At 36.6% G+C, this 21963-nt stretch overlaps 4 protein-coding genes and 1 long non-coding RNA gene across 15 annotated transcripts in view; 3 read left to right on the top strand and 2 right to left on the bottom strand.

Annotated features, from left to right (window-relative positions):
* The first annotated feature begins 2859 nt into the window (after positions 1-2859).
* LOC117568624 (inactivation-no-after-potential D protein) lies at positions 2860-6696 on the top strand. The gene is made up of 11 exons (XM_034249413.2): positions 2860-3039; positions 3942-4102; positions 4160-4352; positions 4410-4606; positions 4667-5113; positions 5172-5324; positions 5375-5446; positions 5507-5618; positions 5677-5816; positions 5882-6178; positions 6235-6696. Exons 1-11 carry the CDS (start codon positions 3000-3002, stop codon positions 6421-6423), a joined length of 2001 nt encoding a protein of 666 aa, XP_034105304.1. The 5' UTR covers positions 2860-2999; the 3' UTR covers positions 6424-6696.
* LOC117568633 (60S ribosomal protein L23) lies at positions 6526-7512 on the bottom strand. Its single transcript, XM_034249424.2, has 4 exons — positions 7403-7512; positions 7187-7270; positions 6994-7121; positions 6526-6807 (listed from the first exon to the last, which is right to left on the bottom strand). The coding sequence occupies exons 1-4, from the start codon at positions 7413-7415 to the stop codon at positions 6610-6612; spliced, it is 423 nt and encodes a 140-aa protein (XP_034105315.1). The 5' UTR covers positions 7416-7512; the 3' UTR covers positions 6526-6609.
* Positions 7513-8123: 611 nt separating this feature from the next.
* On the top strand, positions 8124-9751 carry LOC117568626 (uncharacterized). Its single transcript, XM_034249417.2, has 6 exons — positions 8124-8424; positions 8482-8982; positions 9035-9190; positions 9246-9368; positions 9425-9504; positions 9562-9751. Exons 1-6 carry the CDS (start codon positions 8233-8235, stop codon positions 9749-9751), a joined length of 1242 nt encoding a protein of 413 aa, XP_034105308.2. The 5' UTR covers positions 8124-8232.
* The window catches only part of LOC117568615 (potassium/sodium hyperpolarization-activated cyclic nucleotide-gated channel 2), a 29319-nt gene continuing 16865 nt past the window's right edge, over positions 9510-21963 (bottom strand). For 4 of the 11 annotated variants that reach the window (XM_034249376.2, XM_052004124.1, XM_034249385.2 and 1 more), the window contains 14 exons: positions 21696-21873; positions 21187-21425; positions 20958-21121; positions 20614-20750; positions 20415-20567; positions 18450-18545; positions 14966-15115; positions 14816-14892; positions 13771-14082; positions 13489-13583; positions 13330-13418; positions 12956-13272; positions 10238-12089; positions 9510-10165 (listed from right to left, as the gene is read on the bottom strand). In XM_034249376.2, the coding sequence (XP_034105267.1) occupies positions 11954-12089; positions 12956-13272; positions 13330-13418; positions 13489-13583; positions 13771-14082; positions 14816-14892; positions 14966-15115; positions 18450-18545; positions 20415-20567; positions 20614-20750; positions 20958-21121; positions 21187-21425; positions 21696-21873 (2143 nt within the window). In that variant the 3' untranslated portion in view covers positions 9510-10165; positions 10238-11953. The remainder of the gene's footprint in view (positions 10166-10237; positions 12090-12955; positions 13273-13329; positions 13419-13488; positions 13584-13770; positions 14083-14815; positions 14893-14965; positions 15116-18449; positions 18546-20414; positions 20568-20613; positions 20751-20957; positions 21122-21186; positions 21426-21695; positions 21874-21963) is intronic. The other 7 variants (XM_034249379.2, XM_034249377.2, XM_034249380.2 and 4 more) reach the window with 7 other exon arrangements.
* LOC127565480 (uncharacterized) lies at positions 13534-13857 on the top strand. The gene is made up of 2 exons (XR_007954785.1): positions 13534-13662; positions 13717-13857. It is a non-coding gene; the product is annotated as an uncharacterized LOC127565480 (long non-coding RNA).

The following is a 21963-nucleotide window of genomic DNA, read 5'->3' as shown; positions in this document are numbered from 1 at the left end:
GCCATTCCACAGTCCTGCGAGTCCTGCGAGAGAGTCCTGGCTTATCCTTATACGACTCGTACACATGTACGCGTAATTGTTTGTTGATGTCCTCGTCTGTCGTGAGAGTATTCAGTAGCTTCACTTTTACGTCTACGTTTCCATTTCGATTTTATTTTCCTCATCTTTTTCTCTTTTGTTTTGTTCGCATACTGCCTGTTGCCTGTTTAAATACTTTTCACGTTGTCAGCTCGAAAGTGTTTTGGGTTTAACATTGTCAAGATAATGAAAAGTCTTGGCCGAAAGTTGTTGCTCGAAATATGAAAAGTTTTTCCTGTTTGCTAATAAAAGTTATCGTCCATCTATATATCGTGTTCATCTTTATTATATTACCAATAAGAAAACTTATTGGAAATGAATTCTATTCTGCTGAAAATTGAAAAAAAAATCAGAAAATAAACTTCGCATTAAATTTAGAAACAATTTAAATAATTATTTATTTTCTTAGTTTCTACAATGACACAAATTTAGTGGGAACACTTCTCTAATATTGGCTCGTGATAGTATATGGTATTTTACGACGCATAGTATATTTTAAAAATGATGTTTTTTATTTATATTATGTGTTACCTTCTAATAAGAATTAAAAAATATAATAGCTGTCATCGGCTTTCCATATTTTAAATATAACTTAATCATAAAATTTTGATGTAGCGAAAAAAAAACATAAAGCTTTATGTTCACATCTTCCAGTAAAGCTAAATTAAAGGGTATTTATTAATTAACTTATACTTATAAATATATTCAAATACTACAAATATAAACAATGTATTATAGTTTAAATATAAAAAGATAAAGCAACATGTTTATAGAGTACTTAATCAATAGGATCTCTTTTTTTTACTTGCTCGCTGAATCATAATCTCAGCTTATTAAAGCGCCTCTCGAGGTGATTATGAACGAGTATTTCAAGCGGCAGCAATATTGAAATATACCGAGTGTAACGGCTTTTTGCCGCTCTGAAGTGTTTTTGCGCAAAAACTGTAATTTTTATTCATTTCCAGGACGCACTCAGAAGTGGCTGCTAAACGATTATTAGCAATTTGATATAACTGCATGTAAGTACAACACAAGAACAAGTCAACAACGGATTCACACACACACACGAACACATGGGCACACGGTCACATACATACATATTAGCAGGCATACATACAACATACACGTGTAGCTACTTACATAAGAGCATAGCGCGATGCTGTTGTCTCAATGTCTATGTATGTGTGTGACAGCAAACAATACAAAAATCACTTCAGTTAACTAAATCGTCGCAACAACCATGCGCCGACTGCGACGCAGCGCACACAAGCACACACACTTGAATACATAGAGGATGCTGCTAGGCGAGTGCGAAGCACAGTGCAGAACACACACTCTCTTTCCTTCTCTGCCTCACACAATCGCATGCTGACAGCGGCCATTGCAAAAGGCGTGCCAGCAGCCAAACGTCTAGCCAATCAGCATTCAGCTCTGCCATGCGACAGCAACAGCGACAGCAGGCAGCGCAGCGACGTCGACTGCGCAGCGCAATGAGCAAAGGAAGAAGGGGAGAACAGGAATGTGAGAGATGAAACTGAGGCCGCCATTTGCCGCTGCGGATGCGTGCAGCGCTGAAAGTTAAGCTCATTGCCATATTTTTGCTTTTTGCTTTGCTGTGTGTTTTTGTTTTTGTTGTTGTTGTTGTTGCTGCTGCTGCCGCTGCTGCTTTTACTGTTCTCTTTTGAATTTACTTTACTAACAAAACATGACTGTTGGGAGGCAAAAAGGAAATTGTTTTATCAAATGGGTTTCCTTACGCTTTTTTATTATGAAATTAATTTTCAACATCGTTTCCCCAGTCCCTCGCATTTTACTCCCTTCTCTTCCCTTCCACTCCATTCAGTGCCATAAGCAAGTAATTCCCGCTCTTTGAACGTCTCCACTGTTTACTCTACATTTTTGCATTGCGTTTCTCCCCGGCCTCGCTTCGCTTCGAGTAATATTCATATTTCAGTTCCTTTGGAGTATTTAATGGAAATGTTTGCGTAGCTTTGTTGCCCAGTTTCTCACTCCATTCCCCTTCCCCCCTTTGGCTGAGCATTAAAATGCAAATCTTGATTATGCATTTAAGTTGTGCAGACAAATTAAATTCATTCGCATAACGAATACCCGTAATTACAACGAACCCATCCACCATTAGCGAGTTGTCCTTAGTAGTTGGAGCACACACATATTGTCTTACGCATTCACATATGTGTCTCTTCTTTTGTGCATGTTGCACTTGCTGTGTTTATTACATGAAAACAGAGAAATGGCTAAAATCGATGGGCATTTGGCCAAATGCACTTGATGGGCTTCCATTCGGTGTGGAGTGCTGAGTTTTCCATCGCACGACTGCAAGACAAATTGGCAAAGGGGCAGACAAATTAATATTGTAATATGGCCAATAAAGATGCCCGCAACTGGACACAGTCTTTGTCATCATGTGGTCTCAAATGTTATGACTGCTTTACCCACCAATGTGTCCACATGCGTGCATAACTGTGTGTGTGTGTGTGTGTGTACGTTGCGTCATAACTGTCAAGTTACCGCAACAAACAGCGAAAGTTACTCAATGCAATTGAAGCCAATGTGAAATACTCTCGCCAAATCAATAACACTGACCAACAAAGCACAAATTTGCATCGCAATACGAATTGCCATTATATCCGGCACCACTGTGCAAAGCCCCCCACTTTGTTGGGCAGTGTAATCGATACGAAAATCAGACTCAAAATAGAATGACCACTAAGTCAGTTAGCAAGAATGCCAGACGGCTAATTGTAAAATCAGTTTAGGCGCGATTTTCAATGGGCTCACTGCAAAAAGCTCACAACTAGAAACTACAAAAAATAAAATAATTTACAAAAACTAACTAATAACTCGATATTTAATGTTTATCGCTTGAAACCTTTCAACACGAATAAATTTATTCACTAAATATGGTTCAATTCCAAGGGAATCCCGGTGCCGGCGGCGGTGGTCAGTACTTTAAATTCAAAAGTGCAATAACAATCTAATTAAATCAAGGATTATATAAAACAAGCTGACATTGAGCATACATGTAAACACTAATTGTGCATAAATTCGTGTTTATAATTGATTAAAACTAGCAATTAAGTGAAGATAAAGTGAAATACTTTTTTAGCAGCTTTAAAGTTATTTTTTCTAATTGGATTATACAATTTGCTGGATCTGCCAATATGAATACATAATGTGTTGGTCAATATCAAGATGTTTTGGTTTAAGGACTCAATGTTTTATTAAGTTTTACTAGCTGGAAGTTTAAAGACGAAAAGGATATACGACTATAAAACTTTCGAAATTATTTACCGCTTTGTTTTAAATTAAAAATGTTTTGGAAATCCTTATTTTGACATTGGCCTACAATCATTATTAATGGAGATTTAATATAATTCTGGCTGCCCTAATTAAATTGGCCTTTTCCAAAATTTTGAAATTTAAAATTTCCATAAAGCACTTAATTAGAAAAAAAATGATTGAATTTTAAAGCAGTGCAATTTTACATCACATTTATAATGAAATTATATTATATTAAAATAATTAGCAAATAATAATTTTATTATGTTTATTATTTAATATGAAACTAAAATTTCGAAGTTTCTATTAATTTAATATTAAAATTATAGTTTTATAATATTTTAGTGTATCAGCTGTATTTATTTCTGGTTGTTGATATAATTATTAGCAATGTTATGAAATAAAATAACGTGCGTGACAATGAAAATTGGAAAATAATTCATATTAACAAATTGCATACTATAATATAAACTTTCATAAAACTTGCTACTATACAAATATTTGATATATTCCCATTTTTCCTTATAATCCTTTATTTATTATTTTGGATCAACCCCCTGCAGAGCACATTCATATGGTGACGTTGGATAAAACGGGCAAGAAATCATTCGGCATTTGCATTGTGCGGGGTGAGGTGAAGGATTCGCCGAATACGAAAACGACGGGTATTTTTATAAAGGGAATCGTGCCCGATAGTCCAGCGCATCTTTGTGCGAAATTAAAGGTCAGTAAGTGTGTGACAACTGCCAAGAAACATGGAATAACAGCGACGTATTCGCAGGTTGGTGATAGGATTCTCTCGCTGAATGGCAAGGATGTGCGAAACTCCACGGAACAGGCGGTCATTGATCTCATCAAGGAGGCGGACTATAAGATCGATCTGGAGATACACACGTTCGACAAGAGCGAAGAGTCTAACAAAAATGATCCACGCAGCAATGGCTATATGCAGGCAAAGAATAAGTTCAATCAAGGTAAGTTTGGAGATTAATAGAGGCATCTGATGAGACTGTGAATCATCCTACTCCTAGAGCAAACACCCAACAACAATATGGGTAACATGGGCACCATGGGAGCGGGCAGACAACCGACTGTTCGCAACGATCCAAAGCGCAATGCAACTTTCTCGGCATCGCAGCGCGTCAAACACGTGCCAACCCACTACGACGAGGACGATGAGGATACCCGCGACATGACCGGACGCATACGCACCGAAGCAGGATACGAGGCGAGTATATTTTGGATATCAATTGCAAACATATTGCTAAAAAGTTCTTTCGCTGCGCAGATTGATCGCGCCTCTGCTGGCAACTGCAAGCTGAACAAGCAGGAGAAGGAACGCGACAAGGAGCAGGAGGATGAGTTTGGCTACACGATGGCCAAGATCAACAAGCGCTATAACATGATGAAGGATCTGCGACGCATCGAGTTCGAACGTCAGGCCAATATACCGCTGGGCATCGCGCTAGCCGGTCACAAGGATCGCCAGAAAATGGCCTGTTTCATTGCGGGCGTCGATCCCAAAGGAATGCTGGCCAACGTGGATGTGAAGCCAGGTGACGAGATTGTCGAGGTTAACGGCAATGTACTAAAGAATCGCTGCCACTTGAATGCCACGGCTGTGTTCAAGAATGTCGAGGGCGAGAAGCTCGTCCTGATCACATCGCGTCGCAAGCCGAACGACGAGGGCATGTGTGTGAAGCCCATCAAGAAGTTCCCCACTTCCAGCGATGAGGCAAGGCTTGAATAGTTTTTTACTCTTTCAAAAACCATTAAGATCTTCCATCTTGCAGACCAAGTTCTTATTTGATCAGTTCCCTAAAGCACGCACAGTGCAAGTGCGCAAGGAGGGCTTCTTGGGCATCATGGTCATCTACGGCAAGCACGTCGAGGTGGGCAACGGTATCTTCGTCTCCGATTTACGCGAGGGTTCCAATGCCGAGGCGGTAAGTGGAAAAACCATGCAAGTTAAATACTTTAAATATCAACCTTCCAGGCGGGCATCAAAGTGGGTGACATGCTGTTGGCGGTTAACCAAGATGTGACACTCGAGTCCAACTACGATGAAGTAAATCAATAGCCAATATTACGAGATCAGCGATACAGCGAATAACGTATACTTTTACAGGCGACTGGACTGCTAAAGCGAGCCGAGGGCAATGTGACTATGATACTGCTGACGCTCAAGAGCGAGGAGTCCATAAAGGCCGAGAAAGAAGTGGAGGAAAAGAAAAAAGAGGGTGAGTTCAAGAGCAATACAAAGTTAAAGCCTGTAAAATGCTATCCACTCCTTTGCAGAAGCCAAAAAGGAGGAAGAAAAGCCACAGGAACCTGCAACAGCCGAAATTAAACCAAACAAAAAGGTGCTCATCGAGGTGAAGGTAGACAAGAAACCATTGGGTGTCGTTGTGACTGGCGGCAAGAACAACCACGTCAGGGTAAGCTGTACATCTTCCCGCATTACAATTGCCCGCGGTTTCATTTAATCCATCAATCGTTGCAGACTGGTTGTGTCATCACACACATTTATCCGGAGGGCGCTTTGGCCGCAGACAATCGCCTGAAGATCTTCGATCATATTTGCGACATCAACGGCGTGGCCGTGCATTGCGAGAGCCTAACCACGCTCAAGGTACATCAGCTGTTCCATGTGACATACGAGAAAACTGTCAACTTTACCGTCTATCGTGCCGATCCGCCCGAGTTGGAGAAGTTCAATGTGGACTTTATGAAGAAAAGCGGCAAGGAACTTGGCCTCTCACTGACGCCCAACGAACGTGGTTGCACCATCTCCGATATGGTAAGTGTCCAACACGTCAGGCACATATGATAATAAATTAAGTCACGCTCTTACAGATACAAGGACAATATCCAGAAATCGATAATAAGCTGCAACGCGGCGACATCATAACCAAATTCAACGGCGACTCGCTGGAGGGTTGCACATTCCCCGTGTGCTATGCACTGTTCAAGGGCGCCAATGGCAAGATATCGATGGAGGTGACACGACCGAAGCCAACACTACGCACCGAAGCACCTAAATAAGGCATAGAAAATACAAAGAGAATAGAAAACGAAATTCATCCACCGTCCGTCGTGTTGTTGTTTTTAGTCCGCCATCAATATTGAAATGAAATAAAAAGAATCTTGAAGACGTCAGTTCTAATTTAATAACATCTGGTGTTGTTCCGTTATATATTGGGTATATTTTTCATTGACAGGCAAAACTGCTTATGCTATAGAGCTTGCATTCGATGCGATACGGGGCCACAGATCAGCGCATTCCTTGGCAACTGGCCCGGTTATGGCCGAGCCTTTCATTTCGCCTTTATTGTTTACAATGACCCCCGCATTGTCCTCAAAGTATATAAAAACACCATCCCTCCTCCTGAACGGTTTACGCTGCCGAATGACCACGGCAGGCATAACCTGAAAGACAAAAAACACGCGCGTGCAAACAAACAATTAGTAAATAATTGATACGTGCAAGCAAGATAGCAGTAGTCAGTAGAGAAGTGGACACACTTTACAGGTGGTTGTTGTAATCGTTTTATTGTACACTATACATTGCCTACTGCTGTCTTGCACTTTTTAGTAACAACTCAACAAACTTACCTTCTTTCTCAACTCAGGCTTGCCCTTCTTGACGGTGGCAACAAACATGTCACCGACGCCAGCGGCAGGCAAACGGTTCAGGCGACCGCGAATGCCGTGCACAGCAATAACGTACAGGTTCTTGGCACCTATCAAATAAATTCATTTCATTACCATATTTCTTATTGGTATTTTGATTCTATTAGCCCATTACCTGTGTTGTCAGCGCAATTCATAACAGCGCCTACGGGCAAACCCAGCGAGATGCGGAATTTGCCTCCCGCGGTACCACCACGTCCTAAATGACAGAAAACACAAATAATTAATTAAACGGCCATTATCACTCGAACACTTCATCATTGCATTATTGTTTTGCATTAATTCACAGTATTTTACACGATTAATTCGGATTTATTTTTTTGGAAAATACCTCTCTTCGACATTTTGCTGCTTGTTCGGAACCGAAAGGAAGTAAAAAGAAAGAGCTGGTTCGGCTATCGAACCGCAGCCAACTTAGCGCGAACTAGTGGAGCTGCCACACTTCATACACAATGAACAAAGTTCTTCTACAACGTTGCCACATAAAATGTTGTCGAACTAGTTATCGATTAAAAAATATTCGATAGCTTATATATTCAAAATATTTTATATTATTAATATTTAACGTATTCAATGAATTGGTTGTAGGATTAATCGTATATGTACATTAAATCTTAGAAATATATTCGACAGCCAGCTTAAAAAATATATTTAATTTATTGAAGAAGTCACTTAACATTTTTATTAATTAAATACTGTTTTTAGAAAATATCGCTTTCAATCGCAGTCAAACGAAACCATATTATTCACGACTAAGCAGTGTGACTATAAAAAATGAAAAAAATACACTTTATAGAAAAATACTAAAAATACCAAAAACGATTTTAAGGTCTGCTCGTCATTCATCGAGCAAATAAGGCCCGTTATTTATCAAGAATAAATATTTTAATACAAATCATATTTATTGCAATTGTGTATTTTATTGTTAAAAACAAATCTTTAAGAAAGTTTCAATCGCTTTCAATAAAATACAATAACTCTTAACAAGAATTACATATATTATGAGAAAATAAAAATTCTCAACAACGTGTGATCGAAGTTAATAACTGGGATAAATTATGTGTATTGTTAAATTCAGCTTGCGGTCACACTGTCACTTGCTTCAAGCGCTAAAATTCCAATGAGGCACAAGTTAATCAATTCGAACAGCGTCGGATCAATATGGAAGAGCAAGGATTGTTAAGTTATGTGAAAAAAATGGTACACTCCTTAATCGTTTCAACGCCACAGGATATGACTGTGGAACAATTGAAACGTGATTATATTAACGTAGACGGAGTTCCTCTACCCTTTAGCAAGCTGGGCTTTAAAGACGTTGAAAGCTTTTTGCGTTCTATTCCTGACACTGTTTCTGTAAGTTTCTCAATAATTTAAAATTATTCGACGTAAATAAATTTTCTTAATTTAAAGGTAAGAGGATGTGGTCCTATGGCTCTATTGGTGGCCAAGAAAAATGAGAAATCGGCCCACATTCAAAGTTTGGTCCAATGCCAAAAGAAGCCAAGTGTAAAAGCGCGCAAACAAATTTGGTCAAGATATCCTACCGAACGATCAGATCTTGTCTTCGTGAATGAGAAGTCGAACGCAAGCAGGCCAGTTTACAATAATAATCGAGGACGACGAAGCTATGCGACCAACAAAAACAACTACAACTCAAGACAGGTGCATCAACGACCTTCGACAAACTCAATCGCAAGTTCGCTTAAGAAGGTCTCTATTGCAAATGTCGAAGAAGAAGACAATGTCAAACATTGCATGCCCGATAATAAGGAGGATATTAAGCCCATTATTTCTGATCATACGGACAAAAATGACAATAATTTGGATAAAAAACCAATTGCAACTTATCACACAGAATATATATCATCGGACGAAGGCTGTGATGAAGATGCCCTTCCAGCGTATGCTGTGGTAAGTTTAATGATATTGTTGCTATCTTTACTACATATTCTATCAATTTTAGGATGACCAAATTCGAAATTTAATTGTAAACGATAACGATTTCGATGTGAAACCCGAAATTAGAACTGTATTAATAGAGCCCAAAAAAGAGCCCGTCGACAAATACGTATCCTCCGATGATGGTAACGATGAGGAAGCCATACCGGGATATGCTGTGGTAACTTAATTGCATAATGCTAGTTTTCTAATTGCTAAATATTGTGTATTCAAAGGATGACCGTGTCTTAAAAGTGGACTATCCAACGGATGCTGTTCGTTATGATTTTGTACTGCCAGTTCGCGACATCAATAAGAGACTTAAGCTAGATGATCGCATTCGAGTGAAGCTTGTGTCGGTAATTTAAATCCTACTTTAGTTGTAATGCATATTTGAATCACTCTTTATACGCAGGTATCAAGTCCACACAGCTTCTTCTTTTGGATACAGGACGAGGAGTACGATACCTACAAAGCAATGGCAATTAATATGCAGTGAGTTTAGATTTAAAAGCAGTTATGTCACCAAAAAATACATTTTAAATTTTACAGATTCTATTATAGAGACATAGATATGAAAAAATACACTATTCCATTGCACCTTGTTATGCCTGGACATTTGGGAGCCATTCACACCAGGGGAACTTTCTGGCAGCGCGTTCGTGTGCTTGCTGTGAAGATGGGCCATCCAATGAATATTGAGGCATGTGTAATATTAGTTCTTTGTATTATACAAATGTAATTGAGCCTAGCCTTTATGTCACAGGTGGAGCTTATCGATACGGCCGAGAGAATGTGGATTACCCACAGCGATCTGAAGTGTCTATCCAAAGATTTTGCCACACTGCCAGCTCAATGTCTTTACGGAAGACTGGCCAATATTATGCCCAGGCAAGGTGGACACTTTTCTGCAGATGCCAGCAAATATTTTTACGATCTCGTAGCTTACCGCCAACTCTTTGCAAAAGTCGAGAAAATCAACAATGCGGTAAATTAAATATTCAATATTATCAAATGTTTCCACATATATATTATTGCTTATTTCAGGATAACGCCGTTCACATGATACTTGTGGACTCGAGTTCGAGTTCGAAATCTGCTGTGAATATTAATTTAACACTCCTCGAGCGAGGATTGGTGCTCCGCAGCTATAATCCTTAAAATTTTACTATTATTAATACGATTTTCCATTTATAATTAGTTTTTGTCATTAATATTAATGATTTACCTTTATGTATTGAAAAACGTTGAAATATCCCAAGTTTTTGTTAATTTTAAGAGAAAATTTGAAAGCAAATTAAGCATAGCATGCTTTAAGTTTCAATGAAAGAATTGATATTATGTTATGTTAAGGCAAACGCTGTCCTTCTGCATTTCTTTTATTAGTTTACGTATAATAAAATACTAAGTTACATAAATCGTTAAACAAGTTGCTGTCTTTCACTTGATTTATTTTGAAAATAAGACAAACAAAGACATACAAACTACCGTATGTAATTGCAAAAAGATCTCGCTCGCAACTAAATAGTATTGTTGGAAACAGAATGTTGAATTAAAAATATAATTTGCAATAAATATTCGTACATTATTCAAACTGAATCGTTATAACAATTCCCTATAAAAGACAACATTATCTATTAATGTGTGTGTGTTTCATTTTCTTGTTGTATATGTATGTATGTATGTTGTTGTTGTTGTTGTGTATATATAGTTAATGCTTGTTGCTTGTTACCGTTGAAATGACGGCAACCTGAGGTTCTCTTTTATTCTACTACATTGTGTGTGTGTGTGAGTGTGTGTGTGTATAGGTGAAAAACTAATAGTTCAACTACTAATGCATTTCGTTAAATTTGCTTCTTTTTGTTTTTGTTTAATAATATTGTAGTTGTTCATCTTGTTTTGTATGTCGTATTGCTGAGTGTTGTTGGGTTTTTTCTTCTTCATTTTGCAATGCGTATTTAAATATGCTATATAATCGCAATAATACATAATTGTTGGTTGCACTCGAGTACATAATAGCTACGCGCATTAATTTTCATTTACTTTTTTTTTTACCTTTTTTTTTGTTTTGGTTTTTGGAATGCATAACGTAACATTGTTGTTTTTGTTATTATATCATAAGTTTATGCACGTCTTTAAATGTTTAACTACAGGTGTTTGAGTGTGTGTATTCTTGTTGTTTTGGGTGTTTTCTCTTGTATTGGTATGGGTAATTGTGGGTGTGTGATACTGTTAGTAGTAGTAGGTCCATAGGACTAACACCTAGGTAGCAATTCAAAAGTCTATTCACTTCGTTATCGTTACAATATCGTGGGCATAAAACTTACATGTAGATTTACTACTTATATATGTATGTATGTATGTCTGTTAGTCTGTGTGTGTGTGTGTATGTTGCAACTGCGTGTATGTGTGTGAGTTTTTCCTATGGCTGTGTGATATCTGTGTGACTGCTTTAACTGGCTGCTGAATTTTTTGTTTATCGTATAAGTTATTTATGTACTCATCTTTTTTTTTTTGGTTTTTAATTTTTTTTTTCGATTCTTATATTAAAGTTCATCACAGTTAGCGGAGCTGAAATTATGAATAATTATTGAGGACATTGTTGTGTAATACGTTTTCTATCTCTTCATTTTTTTTTTTTTTCGTTTTGTTTTTGTTTGTTTGTTGTTGTCATTTTCTACTAAATCGCAATTGCATATATACTTGTATGTAGACTACCGTAAATTGATTCATCTTTTAGGGTTTTCTTCATTTTACTAATTATTATATACGCAAGTGTGTGTGTGTATGTGTTTGTATCTGTGTCTGCGTTGCTTTTATGTGTGTGTGTGTGTATGTATTACTATTTTCTGTTTTGTTCTTTTGGGTTGCAAACCGCTACTCAGATGGTTGCTCGATGCGTGATGCTGGCTGTTCCAGGGCCCTTGATGATGATGCCTCAGTGTCATGGAGTATTGCCCTCGAATAGAGCGCGAAACTCGCCGCTTCTGGGTCTGGGGAGACCCTCGCGTATTGTTTGCACCGGCTCAGCAATGCTCGACTCTGACCCATGCAGTAAATTCTCCTTGAGATCCATGTCACTGCGGAGCAAGAGAATAGATTAATAAGCTTCGACTAGAGCTCTACTTTCCCTTGTAATATAGCCTTAGGTAAAGCTTTAGTTTAGGAAGAATATCTCAATAAGCAATTTAAGATATTTTTAATTACGTTTTTTTAGCGGGCAAATGACGTACATACGTACGGGACAATAACGCCATATAATTTTAAGCAAAGTTAGGAACAGCACTCTTAAAGTTTAATTTAAATAACTTAACCTTCCCCTTGAAATATTATACACCTTTTCAGAATAAAGCTTAAGTCTTGGAAGACTGATCTCAAGAAATAATATATAACAACTGCTATGACATATTATACCATACTTAGTAAACGCAATCATATGTAAAATTAGAACTATTAAATCATTACTTGCAACTATACAAAGTTTTATTAAGTTATTTTAACAACAGCAAGAATGATTTACACATAAACCTTCAACCATCATGCGGGGGAAATTCTTAAATAAATAAAGTTATACTTGAAAATGCGGACACTTCTAATAGAAGGACTCTTCCTTTAAGGGAATACTTTTTATGCGATAATCTTTATCTTACAACAGCTGCGAAATTGAAAATAAAAAAATGTTTCCGCTAAAAATCCATTAAAAAAAAAAACAACTAAACATAACATCCCAATTTAACTTTTATTACATAAGGGAATAACTAAATTATACATATATAAATAAAAAAAAAACGTTTTTTTTTGTAATACTTAATACAAAAAGTTATAATATTAGTTATATGAAAAAAATAGAAATACAAATTGGTGCTATTTTTGTGAGTACACCCCCGTTGGCCGCACAAAAACTCATTAGTGTAAATAATTGCTAATATTAACTAATATAACTTACTCATCTTTGCAGTCATCGGCTTCGGCGGCCAATGCATTGACCACCGCCGTAATTGTGTTTGATTCTGGATTGCTTAGTTGCTCATCTTTTTGTTGCATTATATTTGGATTTTTGCCGATCTTATTGAGTCGCTCGGCAGCCACGGTTTCCATGGTCTTGCGCATCAGCGGATACTGGTCCAGAACGCAATTGAAATGATCCACGCTCAATGAGAATAGATTGCAATAGGTTTCGGCTCGCACGCTGGCCACACGACGCGCATTGGTCAGCAAACAGATCTCACCGAAGTAAGATCCATCCGATAGTGAGGTGGCAACCTGATAAATGCAGATTATATAATCAACTCATTATCTTATTTAGTCTTCAAAACTTACCTCGCCGTTGGCCATAACAATGTCCACAACGCCCTCCTGTATGAAGTACATCTTAGTACCGATCGTGCCCTCCTTTATGATAATATCACCTTCAAGCGAAACGAGGTTTTGAGGTTAGTTTTACGATTGTCAACGTTATGGTTGCAAAAGTCATATTACCTGGTTGGAAAACTTCGTATTTCAGTTTGGTAACTACGTCGGAAACGAAATTCGAATCGGCATTAGCAAAAAAAGGCACTGACGCCACGAGGGACCTGTGAGCAAAGCAAACGCAATTATAGATTAATAAGTGAACGGAAATGTGGTGGGATTAAAATTAGTTTGTGTGATTAAGTATTGTTGTGCGATTGTTGGTTAAACACTCAGCCTGATGATGTATGTCTACAGATGCAGTAGCTAATGCTGATTTGCAGTTAATGCCGCTACATTTAGATCGCCCACCTGCAATTGTAGTTGATGACATCCTCGCGCAATTTCTCGCTCAACTCGCCAAGTATCAACTCTTCATCGAAGAATTTACCCTGGTACCGATGTTCGAAATATTCCGTAATGCGTTGCCGCATATCGCGCGGCAACTTGCGATACGCCATATACTCCTCCACCTGTTTGACCTTCTCGCGATACTGCCGCCTGCTGGAGTCCAAGCTCTGTATTAGATTGGTCGCATGACCAAGGAACAATGCATAACATGTGGCGCCCGATATCATCGATAGCATCGTCAGCCACATGTCCGTTAGTGACTGTGGTGGAAATCTACAAAAAATTAAAAAATATTCAAAAATTAAAATGTGTAGAAAGTCTCAAGCAGATCATAGCATATTAGTTATTTAAACACATCATGAAAAGCTTACTTTTATAGTTGACATTCCTGAAGTTTTAAATTTTCTTTTGATATGAAGAATCATTATGTGCCGAATACTTCTCTATCTAGCTTATAGGATTATCATTGATAAGCATTATAGTCACTAAAATTTAGCTGTTTAAAGGAAACGACATACGGACGTTCTTTCTTCTCCCATGTAAATATTTCGTATAAAATAAAACACGAAAGAAATCTAAGGTTGAGTGTGCTCTATTATAAGACCCCCGCAATCCGTTTTTAATAGAAGCAAAAGAGTGCAATATTATTCTTAGAATATACCCAATTAATACACCAAAAAGACTAAAGTATACCGAAGGCTAATCGCAATCAAATTTATAGGAACGGGACAAAAATCTAACACAAACTTGATGTGGTTAACAATAACAAGTGCTGTCGAAAATTAAATTTATAGAAAATTATAGTTCTATCTCTTATAGTCTGCGCAATCTAGGCGTTTATAAGGACAGTCAGACAGACGAACATTACTATATAGTCTCGGCTGTTTATGCTGCTTAAAAATATATATACTTTATGGGGACTGCTTGTTACATATGTACATTTCTAGTAAGTTATTATACCCTTCTACCCTATTGATAACGGGTATACACGTCGCTCTTTATTTACCTGCCATAACCTATGCACAGCATATGCGACATGGCCTTGAACAATGCCCATGAATACTGCTCCAGCCAATACGATTCCTGAAAAATAAAAAACAAAAATAATAATATTATTATTATCAGATATTCCTGTGGCTAAACTATGAAAACTTGCCTGTAACTCATTGATGGATACCCAGGAATTTGATGGAAAACCCTGTAACATTGGCACTAAGAACTGCAGACAACCGCTCCAGTGTCCGATCAAGAGCATCATACAAATCAAATTGAAGATCCTCATGAATACCGAGGCCATATTGAGGAACTGCAACCAGAGTTATCAATAAAGAGTGCACATCAACGCAAGCCCAGCACCGCACTGTCTTTACATGTATGCGTGTGTGTGTGTGTGTGTAAGTGTGTTTGTGTGTGTTGTACTTATTTGGTGTTTTTGTATGTTTTGGAGTATTAGGTGTATAACAATTTGTGAGTTTCACATTTAAAATACGACAAACCAAAATATATATTATTATTATTATTATATATTGAGAAACCCAAAATCGAATTCCGTTCAATTTGAATTTTTCTTTTTTGGTTTTCCGGCTGCCGTTGAACGCGTCATACAAAAATACGTACAAATAATTTGCGCCAAAATTTTCCATAAAAGAAGCAACCAAAAAAACCAAAAAAATTGTAACCAAACCACAGCCAAAAAAAAAAAGAAAGAATCAAATAAAATAAAAACAAAATTTATAATGATAAACAATTGCGAAGTGCTAAGCAACAACAGCTGGCAGTTTATACTTTCAACAGTGATGCCAATAAGTATGCAAACGCCTTAATTAGTTTGTTAGTTTTTCTTTTTTTAAAGAGGTATCAGTATAAGCTATCAGTTTGTTGCCCCGACACACACTCAAAAAGGCTGGCTCTAAAAATGCAGAGAGAAAAACGCTATCAATCAATATAGAATTCGATAGTATACGAAATACCAAAAAAAAAAGAATACAACAAAAAAAGGATAAGATATATTTATATTATATTATAGTAATTTGTATGTGAGTCTAGTGTTAGGCAATACAACAGTGTAGTACAACCTGAGAGCAATCAATCAAACCAGTTTCTACATTGTTTTTTTGTTTTTTGTTTTGTTTGTTGGTTTTTATTGTGCAAATCAGCTGCTATTATGGTACAAGTGCTCATCTTAACTTTTGCTCAATTCCAAAATAAGTAATACTGTTGATACTTAGCATGGTATATGGAAGTAAGTATGATAAATATATATAATTATGCTCACTAAGCCGTTCAAACGTTCAAATTATTCAAGTATTCCAAAGTATTATACAACGAAAAGCATTTTTTGTTTTTGGTTTTTTTTTTTTTTTAATTCTCAGTTGTTAGTTCTACATTTTTTCTGTACAGAATATTAAGGAACAAACCAACAAAACGTAACGAAATTAAACAAAAAAGATAAACCATAACGGAGTGAGAGACAGACAGAGAGAGAGAGAGAGAGAGTAAAATTGCAATCAAGTTTCAGTTGTTTCTTTGGTTGTGTGTTGTGTGTGTTTGTGTGTGTTCAGGTGAACTACAAGATATGGGAAGTTGCCTGGACTTTGAAGACACAGCTCACCAATGCATTGGTGCATGGATTCTTGGCCTTTTACATTTTACACAGACTTACGAAACGAAGAAGATTGGCACGCGAATCTCAGCTGGAAATCTTTGTACAACAGAAGAACCAAAGAGAGAAGAGAACCAAAGAAGAACCCATAACCATGTAAACAAAATCAAGTATACGTAACGCAAGAAGAGAATAAACCAAACACAAAAAAAGTAAAGTAATTGGCAACAGTAGCAGAGTTAAATTAGTTAGCTTTACAGTTGTACTAAATACAGTTGAGAAGAGTAGCGTAGAGAGTAGAGTAGAGTAGAGAATAGAGTAGTAGAGAGTAGCGTAGTAGCGGAGAGAGTAGGAGGCAATAAAGCGCGCAGCACAAAATGGCGCCAAAAACAAAAGCAAAAGCATTGATTACGATATCAATCAAACGTGTATTGTAGTTGTTGTTGTTCTTGTTCTGCTTGTTGTTGTTTGTTTGTTTGTTTGTTGTTGTTGTTGTTGTTGTGACAGTAGCAAGTATTACAGATAGCAAGTATTATTATTACTGTACTGTGTGAGCGAGTTTTGCATATGCCCAAATAAGTATGCTATACAAAACGTTCAATTGTGTTTCAGTACTTTTCAATTAGCAACACTTGCAGCTTGCTGCTACGCTTACCATTACATTTGTTTGCTCTTGTAATGGCAGTCATTGATATTACTGTTGTTGTTATTGTTGTTGTTGTGTTCTGTGAGTGGGGTGCAGCATTTTGGCCAACAAGCTTACGCAAAAGCAACGTTCAAACAATTCGCAGTCGCAGCAGCAACCTTTGGCATTTTGTACATGAGAGCGAGCGACTGAGGTCGAGTACGAGTTGTTATTGTTGTTGTTTTGTAGATGGGTTGTTGCTGCGATATTGTATGTATTTATATATATATATGTAGGTAATTGTCTGTATGCAAATATACAATTCATCAATCGACTACAAATATATGGGGCGCTATTTTACGAGTTCTATTTTACTGGCAGACCATATCATTGATGTGTTTTTGTTATATTGTTTTCTTTTTTTTTGTAGTTAATGTTTTGTAATCGTATTGCCAAGTGGTAAAGCAAAAAGCATTGAACAAACTATGTATATAGTATAAGAACTGTTATTTTTGTATTTATGCCGTTTTCTCATTATTATATTTTACATGTGTTGTTTGTTTGTCATTCGCATTCGCATTCGGACTCGGATTCGGATTCGCGTTTTGATTTGACTTGGAAATCTTCACCTAAGCGTCTCAATGCAATTCACAGACAGATGTCAATTGGGGGTTTCTTGTTTGTTTGTTTTGTTTTATTTACAAATGGTTGATAATAAAAAGAGAGAGAGAGAGAGCAAAAGGACTAAAGCTAGTTTTACTAAAACTAATCGTTGGCTAAGAAGAAAATCGAATCTAGACATGCTCATGCATGAAGCCTACGTCTATAGGTATATAGTCTATAAGCTTCGCCTTCAAAAGGAATCGGACACAGATCGGACATGGACTATCCATCTATAACCCACACCTAGTGAAGTGCATGAAAACCAGCTTCGATTCCAACCGAAGTGCAGATACATATATGATTTTTATTGTTTTTTTTTTCGTTTTAACTTTTTGTTTTTTTTTTTTTTGTTGATGCTTCAAATCAAGAACATATGTATGTAGTATGTCAATCAATCAATCAATCAATCAATATGTATATAAAAAGGCAGTCTTAGAAAATTTACAGAATGTACGAACGAACATTAAAATCAAGCAAACATGATCAACGAACAATCGAACAATCGAACGAACCAACGAACGAACGAAATATGCACTAAAACTCAATTTTGGTTTAATCATATCTCAAATGTGAGTTATGTTCCAACCAATAATACATAATTATAATGTCAATCAATCAAGGCTTTTTGTTTTTGTTTATCAAAAAATTGAATTTGTTTTTTGTTTTTTAAATAGTGTTGAATTTTTTTTTTGTTTTGTTTATAGTTCTTAAAAATTTTAAAGATGTTTTGGTTTTGTATTTGGTTGTTACCTTGAGAATTAGGTTGCTTTTTGTCAAGCCATCTTTGTCTTTTCTGTGCATTCTCCCTCTGCGATCAGCACTTTTTTTCTGTAGATTCTGCAGAATCTAAAAACCATATATATACACAGGTACTTTAGGCCCTCATCATTTCTAAGATTTGTTTGTTTGTTAATTTTAAAATAGTTTGTTGTTTTTTGTTGATTTGTTTTGTTTCATAGTCTGATTTTTGATAAGCAAATTGTTGTTGATTTTTTTTTGGTTTATTTTTTTGTATGCGTGGCGAAAATGTCATCATTATAGATATTTGGTTTTGTTTTCAAAAATAAATACATATGTATGTATACAATCATAAAACAATAAACAGAGTCCAAGTTGAAGTTTCTGTTGTACGTTATTTACTTATTTTTTTTGTTTTGTTTTTTTAATAATTTTGTTGGGTGACGTTGCGCAAGAAAGTGTTTTGTTGTTATTGTAGTAGTTGGTTTGGTTGTGGAGAAAAAGCATTTGTCAACACTTGAAGATGTTTGAAATGTTTCTCAGTTGTGGTACTTCGACTTAGGAAAAAAAGACTCCAAAGATTTTTTTGTACATAGTGCAATGAAGATTTGGCTTTTTTTGTTGTTGGAGTGCATCAAAAGACAGCAAGAAAATCAAGATCGACCAAAATGATAAAAGAAGACATGAAATTCCAAAAGATATACAATATATATATTTATATTTGAAAATCAAGTGGGAAAAAGAAACGGAAAAGAATCGACCAAACATATACATATATGAAAGAAAGCAACTGAAGAAGATCACTTACTCCCCTCGCCCTCGCCCTGCCGCGATCGAGCGAAGGTTCAAGCGTAGCGGGCGCGAGACATGGTGAATAATAAAAATGTTTACGAGCATTGAGCATTGAGTATTGACGATCGAGTATTGAAACGAATCGCGAGCGAGTTGAGCGGCTGAGAAGAGGCGCTGTGTTGTGAGGTGTTTGTTGTTATTATTGTTTTTTGATCTTGTTTTTCATTTCTTTTTTTTTGTTATTTTTGTAGCCAGCTTGAGGAGTTTGGACGTGGACATGGACGGTGGACTAGGGCTTGGAGGCGCAACGCAATGCAACGCAACACAAGTTGACGAAAAAAAACAAATAGAACATATTTATATTTATTTCTTTTGTGGTTGGCGGAAAAAGTACAAATTACTTGATGGAAAATTTACAAAAAAACAAACTGGGCTTGGTTGGGCTTTTATTGTACAGCACGGCAGGAAGAATTGGTCGCATTTATATTGGTACATTCAGTACATATATATATATATTTAAATATAGGTAGAATATATATATAATGATGAAACAAACATAAATCAAAACACAACGTAAAGTGAAATCAAAGAGACACACACATAGTACGAGTATACTAAGGTTCTGTATAACAACTGAAATTTTTATAGTTTGAACATTTTGCGCGCCATATAAAACTAGTTAATCAAATGTAGAGTTTGTTGTTTTTTTTTGTGTTTGTTCTGGTTCTGTTTTTGTTATCTTTCGAGAAGAGTGAGCACTTTGGACTACATAGATAGACAACTCTCTGACCACTGTCCAACTGACTGTCTGTACTAAGCCTAAACCCAGACCTAGGCTCTTTTCGACTCTTTCGAACATTTTTTCGGTGTGGAATGTATTGCAGTAATGAGATTCATACGTCGATCTTAAAGGTCACAACATATTGTGGCAAAATCAAAACTGATTTGAGAATAATCAACGTAACCGATCAAAAACTAAACTGAACAATGGACGAAATTGTAAATTGAAAGTCAATATCAAATATTAAGTATACGTATATAAACATTATCAAATATGACGAAAGAAAGAAATTCAAAACAAATATATGTATATAAAAGTACATAATAATCATATGTACACATACGTAGTTATACTATGCAAAGAAAAATGTAAAGTGTTTTGCCAAAATTGAACCGTGTACTTACATAGACCTCCTCCCATTGCGATACGTAGCGCACGAGGCGAGACAGACGCAGCAGGCGAACTAAGGAAAGTAATTTAGCTAGACGCAGGATGCGCAAAGCGCGTCCGGCATGCAAGATTTGGAAAGAATCAGAGAAATCCTGCAATTTCATAATCTTAATCAAAATGTTGCGTACTGTTTCTTAAATACAAATAACTTACTTGATTGAAAATTAAAAATATATAATCTAATGGTATCGACGAAATCAAATCGAGAAAAAACCAGGTTCTTAAATAGTGTTTAGCTATAAGCTTTGGATCCAATATTACTTGTTCAGCGTTGTCTTGTTGCATAATTCCTGTAATTGCACAAGCAAACACATATAAGAAATTCCACAAACATACACACAAAATGTGTGCGCGATTATTATTGGAAAATTAGCACACTTGAATTTCATTATTTTGCGAATTGCGAACTGCAAATTGCAAATTGTTATTAAATATAATATATGTAAGAAAAGATCGATTAAATGGATGTAGTTATAAGACTGTTGACAGTACGTTACCTGTTCTAAAATTGACTACAATATCTATTAAAAAAATAGTATCACTTAGGCAGTTGAAGGCAATCCATCGTGTGCTCAGATCATCGTTGAAGAATGATATTGCGACTGGCAGGATAATAAGATTTGCTACTAATAATAAAAGCATGCAAAGGTCCCAGTAAAACCTGTTTCAAGAAAATTACAAAAATTTGTATCTTATAAATAGTTTATATACGATATATTTGCTTACCTGAATGAACTGCACGGGTGTATGACCCAATGTCCGGAAGTTTTCTGACGTATGCGCTCTTTGACCAAAGCCTTGCGGCTGCCAAATAATTTCATGGCCAGACGATTGTCCGTCGGCTGGAACCATGATTGCAATTGACTTTTTAGGAAATTCGCCGAGACTTTTTCCGAGACTATCGGTATGTTGGGCATTGGCTCCTCTTTCGGAGTGCCGTACAACGACACATCATCAAAGTGTACCTGCGCCATCCGTATGTGCGAGTGGGAGGAAAGGAAAAATCCCAAAAGTGATGTTAGTGGTATTCAAAGCTGATTCAAAGCTGCCTCTCAATTATTAAGTCAACAACAAGTGTAATGTGTGTGCTCTATTTATACGACCGAGTGAGTGAGTGAGTGATAATTGCACTCGTGAATAATCTTGTTTAAGTGTGATGATGATGTCTCAGCTCAGTTTTGAAGGGATCAATTAAGTGTGAATGAAGTCCCTGGCTCTACAAGTACTAATAAAACCTTTGCTCTTGCCATTTCGGTTCCTTGGTCGCATATTAGCAGTGCCTCATCATCGAAAGCGGTGACCAGCGAGTCGGTGCAGGTGTTTTCAAATGAAATTCGCAAGTCGTTCTCATTCACATTCAATACGGAGCAATACGAGCAGCGTACTGATTCCTCGCTATCGCCGTTTAGCAAACTGCAATAATAATAACACAATAATAACTGTTAAAACACAATGTTTACACTGAAACCAATAAATATAACTACTATATACAATATAGAGTTG

This window comes from Drosophila albomicans, chromosome 3 (assembly GCF_009650485.2).
Source record: "Drosophila albomicans strain 15112-1751.03 chromosome 3, ASM965048v2, whole genome shotgun sequence".
In the NCBI taxonomy this organism is placed as follows: Eukaryota; Metazoa; Arthropoda; class Insecta; order Diptera; family Drosophilidae; genus Drosophila; species Drosophila albomicans.
This window is presented reverse-complemented; position numbering and strand designations above follow the sequence as displayed.